The 10,827-nt window shown below is 38.7% G+C and overlaps 1 protein-coding gene across 2 annotated transcripts; it reads left to right on the top strand.

Moving 5' to 3' along the window:
* The first annotated feature begins 268 nt into the window (after positions 1-268).
* On the top strand, positions 269-10,606 carry LOC120081569 (uncharacterized). Of its 2 annotated transcripts, XM_039036571.2 has the most exons (7): positions 269-659; positions 1,283-1,329; positions 4,458-4,590; positions 4,725-4,920; positions 9,441-9,570; positions 9,743-9,913; positions 10,009-10,606. In XM_039036571.2, exons 1-7 carry the CDS (start codon positions 446-448, stop codon positions 10,156-10,158), a joined length of 1,041 nt encoding a protein of 346 aa, XP_038892499.1. In that variant the 5' UTR covers positions 269-445; the 3' UTR covers positions 10,159-10,606. The 2 variants fall into 2 exon arrangements, with proteins under 2 accessions (XP_038892499.1, XP_038892500.1); XM_039036572.2 differs by lacking the exon at positions 1,283-1,329 and having other exon boundaries at positions 273-659.
* The last annotated feature ends 221 nt before the right edge of the window (positions 10,607-10,827 follow it).

Raw genomic sequence — 10,827 nt, 5'->3', positions numbered from 1 at the left:
GAAGACCATTTTTCGTGTTTTTGAACCTTGAGCCATTTTTTATTTGGGTCTCTTAAAGGGGTCATCCGTACAAATTTTTCTTTTATCTTCTTGAAGCGATAAATAGATTGTATTTGAGTTTTTTTTTTTCAAGGCCAACATAATTTTTTTTGTTACCATTCTTTAATAGAAACTTTCTTGATATTTTTACAAATAAAATTTTAAAATTTGCTATTCGTCAAGCCCACCCTTTGAAAATTGGAGCAAATAGCTAAAGTTGGTCCGGACATTCCCTGAAAAATGTTTTCGGCCTGTTGGGCTTCGGACTTGAGCGTTGAGCCTGAGTTTGGACCTGCCATGGGCCAGAGCCGCTCAGTGATGAGACTGCCGGATTACCGTCGGTTATCGCGGCCGTAGGTTTTGTCATCGGAAGATCATCCGCCAAATCAAAACTACACACAGCTAAATGGCAGAGAAAGAAGAACAGATCAATGGCTGCCACCTCAAACCTGTAGCAGAAGCCTCAAAACCGACAGAGAATGTCCCCGAAACCGAATGGAAAACGATGACGCCATGGGAGCAGCACTCTGCTGTCATAAGCATCCCTCGGTTCGATTACAATGCACCGTCTGCGCTTCTTCAACGTTGCCAGTCTGGATTCCTCATTACATGCAGTATCAGTGAGAATCTCTTCTACAATTGTTTGCAGTCTATTTTTTAGTACCGTATTTTTCTTATTCGGTTCTTTCACTGTGCTTTGCAATCGATTGGTCGCTATTTTGATTACCGTCCAAAGAAAAAAGATGCTCGTAAGTTGGTATTTTTGGTTACCGTAGTGCGAATTAACTTCAACTTTCAGGCTTTGTTTACATGGTCCTTTTTATGGGAAAGATTTTAAGGCCCTGAACACTTGCTCTTCCAATAGTGTTCTTTCATTTGGGCTGTGAACTTTCCACTTCATTGGGATGGTTGCCTGGCTAATTTTGTAATCTTTAGAATCTGCCCTTTTGTGATACGGGCCGAATTTTATGGCAGTCTGATCTTTTTTTTAGTAATATATGGTTTCTGATTGGAGAGGAATAATAGAGATTTTAAATATCTTGGTAGTTCTTCGGAGTATGCCCTTTCATTTTCCATTTTTATTTTATTTTTGTATTTTGGTGTGTTTTTCCTCTCCCCTCCTCTTTTAGATGTTCATATCTGAATGATGCCTTTCAAGTCAATTGAGTTAGCATGGAATTTCTTACTTCAAAATAATAAAGAGTGAGAAAATGGACTATAATTCTTTCCTTTGTTTTGTCAGAGAGGGAGAAGAGTGCCACAAAAGAAGCTATCTCCATCCTTGAAAAGGTTATGTTTTTGTACTTTGATTGAATTTGCTACACGTCATGCATTTTAGGCTTCATGGCTTTATGTCTTTATCTAATGAGACTTTCTGAAGTTTAATTGGTGAACTACCGAGTTGAATCTAGGGTGTTTGGAGTACTAATTCTGGCCATTTTTATTTGATCTGGATCCGCTATAATTGCCCTGGAAATGGCCTGAGACTTTATACTTGAATTTAGCAGTCTTAGCACGAGAAACAATTGCTGAAAATTTGATTAAAATTGGGTTTATATATTTTCTATTGCTTGCTTGAGAGCAGTTACAATAGTTATATAAATCATTAGATCTAACACAACCATGAAAGGACTTAGAAATCTAATTAGTTTTTAGAATCCTAGTCACTCTAATATCCTGAAATAATAATAATAATTATTACATAAAATTTTATGACTGAATTGCTTTTGATGTTCAACAAACCTACATATTGGGAACCTGCCGCATGGTCATTATCAAAAAGAGGAGATTTCCTCAACCACTTCTTGGGACAAGCCCATCCCACTTTGTTCAAAGTCCGAAAATCTCTTCTACCGAACTATACTTGCTAAAGGAAAGGCTGTCATAATCAACCTCTTCATCGAAGTCAATGGACGAGGCAACATGTTTCATGAAATTAAGGGTTGACATGGAACAAATCTGACCTTTTCTTAAGATAGTATTATGGTGAGGCCCCCAATCACGATTCAGTATACTTGGAGGGGCAAGAAGGGAAATTTGCCTACAGCAAGTTATTTAGGTGAGGGAGGAAATCACTATAGAATGTTGGGCTGAACGTTGGGTAGTATATATGTAGGCGTAGTACTGTTGATCGTCTTTATGCTTTTTGTTAGCTAAGAAGTTGAATGGGAGAGAGTTTAGCCCTCCTTAATCAATTGGGTATTGTTTTGTATTGTCTTGGGGCACCATCTTCTTCTATGTATCAATATAGTGAGGAGATACCTTACATATTGATATTAGAGTATGTTCATCGCACAACTTGAAAAAATGGCCTTACAACATTTAGATTAACGAATTGATTTGTTTGACCAGGAGATGATGAGCATGTAAGGCCCCAAGTGATAAAAACATATGTGCAAAGGGCAAAAAGGGAAAAGAGGTAGAAAATATTGATATCAGAGTATGTTCATCACACAACTTGAAAAAATGGCCTTACAACATTTAGATTAACGAATGGATTTGTTGGACCAGGAGATGATGAGCATGTAAGGCCCCAAGTGATAAAAACCTATGTGCGAAGCGCAAAAAGGGAAAAGAGGTACAAAATCAGTTAGGGGATCTTTCTGATATTCTCTACCAGCTCGTTCATAGCCTGGTCCAATTTGGGCAACCTCTGGACCTCTTCACGTACCACATCAATGTACGTTCTAACCCTTCAATGCATTTTTTCGAGTCGAATTGTCCCATTTTCTTAGATTTTCCCAGAATACCACTCTGATACTAATGTAAGGACTCCTCCAAGAGAGTCACAATATATTGATAAGATCACAAAATACAAAGTTCACACCAGCTTGAGAGGATGGAGCTTTCTCGTTATGAGATTATCACCAGCTAAATACGAAACATAACATAACCCCAAAAGACATCACTAACCAAATATAAACAACTACTAACAACAGTACAAGCCACTAAGGGGGTGAATTACCACTTCTACCCCTCCTAACATAAGTATTAATGATTGGGGGCCTAACATACAGCTATATCAAATCAGGTAGATTTGGATGGAGAGTAGTCTTATCAGGTCGGGTAGTTTGATAGGAAGAGCATATCTTTGTTTGTGAGAGGAGATTAATGGTATGATAGCACTAGATACCAAGCATCCCTGAATGTGACAGGGGTAATAAGCAAATCGCCTAAAATGTCCACTACCCATTGTTAAAGACTCTTTTCTGAGACCATTTCAAACAATTGAGAATGGTCTTTTTCTGTTATTACCAAGAATCTTCTATTCCTCTCTTTCCTAAAGCCGGTTCCCAACACTTTCTTCCTCATGTTACACTTAAAGGTTGTTTTTGATGTCATGATGTCATGTTTAACATGACTGAGGCACATCATTATTGTGAAAGAGTTGAGGGGTTGATTTATGAGAGGAGAAGCGTGGCAGGGGAGAGGGGGAAAGGCAAGGAGGGTTGAAAGGAGAGTGAAGAATGTGCCATCCTTTTCCGTGTTTTGTTTGCTTCACGATGTGTTTTGTTTTTGTCATGAGTATTTTGTGAGAGGAGAAGCGTGTTGAAAGGAGAGTGAAGAATGCGCCATCCTTTTCCGTGTTTTGTTTGCTTCACGATGTGTTTTGTTTTTGTCATGAGTATTTTGTGAGAGGAGAAGCGTGTTGAAAGGAGAGTGAAGAATGCGCCATCCTTTTCCGTGTTTTGTTTGCTTCACGATGTGTTTTGTTTTTGTCATGAGTATTTTGTGAGAGGAGAAGCGTGTTGAAAGGAGAGTGAAGAATGCGCCATCCTTTTCCGTGTTTTGTTTGCTTCACGATGTGTTTTGTTTTTGTCATGAGTATTTTAGGAAGCCTTATCTCTTATTCATTGAGTTTTATGTTGGAATGCATGTTCTGTCTGTCGTTCAAAATACATTAAAAGATAATTGGTTTGAAACTTTTATGTCAAGACTGATGATAAGCTCTTTATTAGCCATAACATTGTTTTTTATTTTTTATTTTTTTAAGAACCAAGAGCATTATTTTCTAGAATGATGATGATTGTTATTATTTTTATTTTAAATCATCATCTACTGCTTCTTTTCTATGAAACTTTTGAATACAGAAACCCTATTGAGGAAGCCGAATTGGAACTTTAATGTCAAGACTGATGACTACTGGATTTTAGGCGCTCTCTCTCCGAAATTCACGATCCAAAAAAGAACAAGTTTTATCATTTAACTGTAACAACGTATCAACACATTAATATTCAAGTATAAGAGTCTTGTACTTGGGTTTTTGTTGTACAGTTCGGATATTTCATTTATCAAGAAAATTGTTTCTTATAAAAAAAAAAAAAAAAAAAATATCAGTTATAAGAGAAGCTTTGCTCACTCTCATTTTCTTCTGCCCAACAATATTATGTACTTAATTTTTGTTGTGTTTCTTGCAGTATATTCAGTACTTCAGTAGCTCTATGCCAGAAACTTTGACGGTATCTGATGAAAATAAAACTTCTAAAAGGAGGAAAGTTTGTACAGGGGACGTTGATCCCAGAAGTGATGAAGGAGTGGAAAGGAGTACTGGTAAGAATTAATCTGCTGAAGTGATAGTAATAATAACTTTCCGTGGCCAATATACTTTGAAGTTGCAGTTTTTGGTTGTTGTACCTCCACTAATTTCTATTTTGTATTGTTGCATTTGACCTTGATGACATCAGATGAACATGCTGGAACTTCTTTGATTTCTACGAAGAGTGAGGCAAAAGTAGAGAAATGTTCTCCTATTTCACTAGTGAAGTTGACGCGGAGTGGCTTGCTTTTGTTTACTTTTATCAAGAATATCTCTCCTGATACTGTTTATATTGTCAAAGACATAATTCAGTGTCTGGAAGCAGGGACTTTGAAGTCACCCGCGTAAGTAGTTTTCTCATTCATTACCATTTCAATTAAGAATAGGTTGAATAAGCTTACTATTTTTTGCACGTGTTTGACATTTTTTTTTTGCTTGCATTTGCTAGAGAAGTATATAGTCATTAAGGCTTTCATTCGGTACTTCATACTTTTCCAAGTATTTCTTGGAGCAAATAACTTTGGAAATTTCTTGTTTTAATGGTTGTATTATTTTTATCACTACTATTTGCTGATTGTTTTTTCTTAAGAGAGGATAAACATTTTCATTGATGAAATTAAATAAAGAGGTAAAAATTCCAAACACCTAAAGGTGGATTACATGAAAGTTTGCCAGTCGGCCATTAAAGTAGAGAGACTAATGAGTAAAATGGTGTTTACATTTACACCAATACAAAGCATAAAAAAGAATAAAATCTATAATATAATCAAAGGAAGCCACCATTTTTTTACCCATTTGAGTCCAAGCACACTGTTAGGAATCAAAGTAGTATGAGATGTCTTTGTCCCACATTGGTTAGAATGGGATGACCAATGTGGTACTTAAGTGGCTTGGTTCTCCCACCCCAACAGCTAGCTTTTGGGATGTGGTTCTCCAAGGTGCTTAAGTACCTAATAATGGTATCAGAGCCAGTTGTCGACGTTCCGGAGTGGAACCGACGGAGGGTTCTGACCGGGTGTGGCCGAGTGAAGTACCATCGGAGTAGCCGACGAGACGTCGGCTTTCTGGGGATGGGGTATTGTTAGGAACAAGGTAGTATGGGATGTCTTTGTCCCACATTGGTTAGAATGGGATGACCAATGTGGTACTTAAGTGGCTTGTGGTGGTACTTAAGTGGCTTGGCTCTCCCACCCCAATAGCTAGCTTTTGGGATGTGGTTCTCCAAGGTGTGCTTAAGTACCTAACATACACTTCGAGCACCTAGTCTATTGTCCAGTGTTGTGTTGCCTGGTGTCTTGGGCATGCTTGTCCAGGGTGTGTTTGTCTATGGCCGCATGTCCAAATCATCCTTAACCACCTTATATTCATGTCTTGTAAATAGTTTAGCAAGTTGTTTTCATTTCATGTTATTTTCGTTGTACGTGACTCCTCGACTTTTTGATGTGCTAGCTTGCCGGTAGTGAAATTGTGCAAAATGTTCTATAAGGGAACCCATTGGTCAACCCTCGACAAGTATTGTTGTACTTTTTGCAATCAAAGATCTCTTGCAATTTACGGTCTACAATGCTTTCTTTGATGATGTCTTCAATGCTTTCTCTCACGTTTTATAAAGGCCATTTTCTCTCGAAATGTGAGTAGAGGCTAGACCATACAATGAAGTTGTTAGCAACTTTCGATTTTTACATGACTGACTTTCTCATCGGATTAGAGCAATCCCCCTTCCTGAGTTATAAAGTTTGCGACTATGACAAGAGGTATGAGCTTAGCTAGCTCTTTGGCTGGAAAAAGCAATTATCTAAGCCGCAGGCTGAATGACTTACTGCGGTTGAATATCTATGGCTATATCTGAGGGAAGTGCCGACGAAGTGAGATATATTCAAACTCGACTTGAATAACTCGGCTCTTTGGCTGGAAAAGACTGCAATCTTTTTGACAAAAAGCAATTATCTAAGCTGCAGGCTGAATTACTTACTGAGATTGAATATCTATGGCTATATCTGAGGGAAGTGCCGACGAAGTGAGATATATTCAAACTCGACTTGATGGGTTAAAAGAAAAAGTCGGGGAAATTGATGTGTTCAATGCCCGAATGGATGGCCTACCAATAAAAGAATTGACGTTGAGGATCGATTCTTTATAACACAAAGCTAAACGTCCCTGCTAGTTTTGAATGTGGTTATGGTTCCATGAGCTTGTCTCACTATGAGAGCGCTAGTTAGAGATATAGTAGGATTATTAAATAGAATATTGATATGGTTATTTGAAGGAGCATATTAGTAAATAACTAGTAAATTTGTTAGAACTTTTAGTTATAAACAGAGGAAGTGGATTGGGGTAAGATGTGAAGAATGTTTTGGGATTTCCTTTGTTGGGAATTTGGAGAGACTAGCCCTCTCGAAAATCAATGGTATATTGTAGTTTCTTCGTTGATATTGCAATATATATTTTTATCTTTAGTGTTCCTTGTATTTCTTGATTGTTCTTGTTAAGAGGTATCCTAACACTCACACATGGAAGAACGTGTCGAAGATCTAAACAATTTTCAAAGGATCATGTTGAAGTTGTTCAATGATCCGACTGAAGATTTTAGAGCAACGATAAAAGCCATCAAAGATAAGATGATCGATATGAAGACTTAGGTTAATTTGATGATGCACAGAGTGAGAAATCAAACTCCGAATTAGGCATACATCATGCCCAACAAGTTCAAGATCCCGAAGCGCTAAGCTTTCAATAGGAACTATTATGCTAAAGAACTTGAGAACTTCATCTTTGGCATGGAACAATACTTCAAAGCGAGTGGAACTGATTCAGAAGAAACAAGGCTACTTTGGCCTCCATTCATCCCTTTGACGATGCGAACCTATGGTGGAGGTCCAAAGTTAACAACATTCACAATGGTTTATGTACCATCGATACTTGGAGAGATCTTAGGAAAGAACTAAGGGCTTAGTTCTTCCTCGAGAATGTTAAACTCATTGCAAGAAGAAAGTTATAGGAACTCAAACATATAGGAACCATCAAGGACTATGTGAAACAGTCCCAGCTATTATGCTGGACATTCAGGACATATTTGAGAATTTACAATGGTGAACAAGCTCCCCAAAAGAAAATTCAAAAGTGTGGGACTTGATTAGTTCCTCTCAAGAGAGATGAAGATTGATGGCCAAGTGAACTAGTTCCTACCATTAAGGAGCTTGACTTGGACATCTCCTAATTTTAGTAAGTTGACTGGAGTGGGCCTAAAGAATAGGATCATAGTTTCATCTTCTTACCAAGTCAACTTGCTAAAGCTTCCCAACCAGTCCCTCTTTGTAAGAACGTGGTTGGCACATATATAGTGTATAAAATGGGGATTTTCCCTTTGGCCGTATGGTGTGCTTGTGTGCTTATGTTCTAAGGGGCTTTCCTTTGTATCAAGTCTTGAGGATCCATGGGACGAACTAGGCTAAACTAAGAAAACAATTTTTGTGTCCTCTCTACGAAAGGGAGTCTTCTCTACTAAGACAAGGTGAGGGATTTGAGAAATCCCAACACACTTCTCCATCTCTCATCTGAGTCAACATGGAGTTGAGGGATTCCATGAGGGAGAGTCTTCTGTGTGAAAAAGAGTTTAGTGTCACGCCTCATGAAAATGGTCCTTCAAATTGTGCCACAACATGACCCAAGACTCCTTTAGCAAGGCCAAGGAGGAGTCAAGATCCATCAGATGGCATCCTTGAGTCGCCATGCATGGCTCACCCGTGTGCCCGTGTTCCAGGCGCACGCCCATCATAGACACCCAAGACGCCCACATGCCCAGGCATAGGCATGCACAGGCATGCCAAGACACGATATGCCCACATAGGCGCCCCATTGAGCAGCCATGTGTGCAAGGATGCACACAACCATACGTGCAGATGTGCGCAAGGCCGGACACACAACCGTGCGTGCGGCCAAGCGAGTGGCCTTGCCCGATGTGTGCGGCTATGCGCGTGCACGCAGCGAAGGCACACGGCCAAGCACACGCCCTCTGCCCTAGTCGACCGCACCGCCCAACGCCCACACCCACGCCTGCCAACATGCTAGAGCTTTGGAAGATTCTAGAACCTCCTAGACAGTCCCAGCGCCCATGTCTATGTCCGATAAGCAACTGGAAAGCTCGAGGTGCTGCTAGACGTGTCTGGAAGAGCCCAGACAACACCAAAATGTGCCACACTGCTCACCCATGGGCTAGACAGTGCTAGAAGGCCCCAGAGTGCTCGAGAAGGCCTCAGACTAGTATGGAAGCCTCTAGAACGTGCTAGACAAGTCCAAACCCTACAATATCTATCAAGTACTAGAATGTACTAGAAATGTCTAGGGTGGTCAAGATAGGTCTAGAATGTTCTATATAAGGCTTGAATGTACTAAGATACATTGAGAAGGCTCTAGAGAGAGCCATAACCGACCCTCTAAGGGCGGTTTAGAAGCCCCTAAGTCAGTAGGGCTTGTCCATAAATAGCCCAAGTGGGACTCATACTATTTCATGTGATAGTTAGTAGGGCTTGTCCATAGTATGAAAAGATCCATGTACCAAGGTGCCATTATGGACTCGATTTTATGAAATTAGTAGTGTATTTTGAACATAGAGCAACTATGAAATTAGAGTCGAAGAAACCCTATTTCATGAAATTACTTACATTCATTTGTCTGCACGGACAAAATCTCTGATTTTGTTCATTCCTCTCTCCAAAGAAACCAAAGAAACCAAAGAAAGGTTAAGTTGAGAGTAAGCCATGATAACTTCTTTGCACTGTCGAAGGGATAGACCCATAAAAACAGTAGCTTCAAGACAAAATGAAAATGTACAACAATTAGGTAACTGGTTATTTTCTTTGTGCAGTTGGTGCCATCGCATATTCCCCATCCAAGCTACTTGCTGCTTGAATGAAAACGATCTCCACGCGGTTGTGTCAAAGCTTGTTCTTCATTTCATGAAGGATAAAGGAAACATTCTTTCACAGCCTGTAAAGGTAAAGCTTCGTCATTTTCATTAGTGAGTGAAGGTGTTTTCCTGGTTTTTTTCTATCCTTTTCATTAGGCAGTGAAGCTTGGATAATTCATGAGAGATAGATGGCAAGCTCCAGGCCCTTATTTTTCTTTCTTTTCATCGAATTTTTGACATTTATTTACATCTTTATGTAGTTTGCAGTAGGGTACAACAGAAGAGGAATTGAAGAGACTGAGATGAAGAAGACTTCCAAAGATAGTTCTGGTGCTAATGTTATGCTGGGGCGCGATAAATGCTTTAGCATCGTGGCTGCTGCCGTGAAAGATGTGGTCTCGAATGCCATTGTAGATTTGAAATCTCCAGAGGTGAATGGATTACTGTTAATGGCACCTTGGTACATGGATCTTTTCATACTATTTCATGTGATAGTTTTGTTTTGTGCTTATTGATTATCTTACAGCTCTGCATCCTTGTTGAGTTGCTTCCTGTTTCTGGGTTGCCTCTTGAATCATTGGTGGTGGGGGTGTCGGTTCTTCCAAGCAATCTTGTTACTACGAAGCCTCGACTTTGCATCAAAGCTTTGACTTCTGATACCAAGGCAAAGAGTTGAAGGCATAAATCAAAATTTTCAATGGACCAAATATTAGACTGTTAATCTCACGAATGGATAAGGTTGGAAAGCTTCAAGAATTATGGAACAAATGCTAGAGTGAAGATTTTGAAGAAAGAGGACGATTTCCCTCAATCAACTCAATGCAGTCAATATTATTGACAGTTGCACAATCTATCGAACAGATCTTGTTCAAGTAAGGTCGTCAGTAAACATTATTACTTTTAATGGAGATTTGTAATTTATCTTGTTTTGTATATAACTTCAACGGACCATTTCGAGTTGCACAATGCTAGTCCCTAGGATAGATGTTCGACACCTGACAAAAATATTACTCGAGTTTTGCACTTACTTATTGGGGTAACAAATACTTTGGCATAAATTTTAGGGGTTGTATCAATTTAGATCATAAACTTATATAAGTGAATTGATTTAGATTATTTGTTAATGATCTGTACTATTTCAATTAATTCCATTTGTAGTCAACTCAGAATTATCTAATAAACAAAATTATTATTTTAAAAAATTCATCAAAATAGAAAAAAAAAGATATAATACTTTCTAATTATGTGTAGACAAATAGAGGATATAAATATGAAAACTTGTCACCATTCATTTGGTTTATGCATCTTTCTAATTTACACTTAATAGTATTGATCAACTTTTATT

Source organism: Benincasa hispida, chromosome 7, assembly GCF_027475165.1.
Source record: "Benincasa hispida cultivar pf3 chromosome 7, pf3_genome.v1.1, whole genome shotgun sequence".
Taxonomy (NCBI): Eukaryota; Viridiplantae; Streptophyta; class Magnoliopsida; order Cucurbitales; family Cucurbitaceae; genus Benincasa; species Benincasa hispida.
The sequence above is the reverse complement of the archived record's forward strand: the minus strand, read 5'-3'. Positions and strand labels throughout refer to the sequence as shown.

Coding starts and splice junctions, on each gene's coding strand:
- LOC120081569 (XM_039036571.2), top strand. CDS start 446: ATGGCAGAGAAAGAAGAACAGATCAATGGCTGCCACCTCAAACCTGTA. Junction 660..1,282: donor CCTCATTACATGCAGTATCA/GTGAGAATCTCT, acceptor TTGTTTTGTCAG/AGAGGGAGAAGAGTGCCACA. Junction 1,330..4,457: donor CTATCTCCATCCTTGAAAAG/GTTATGTTTTTG, acceptor TGTTTCTTGCAG/TATATTCAGTACTTCAGTAG.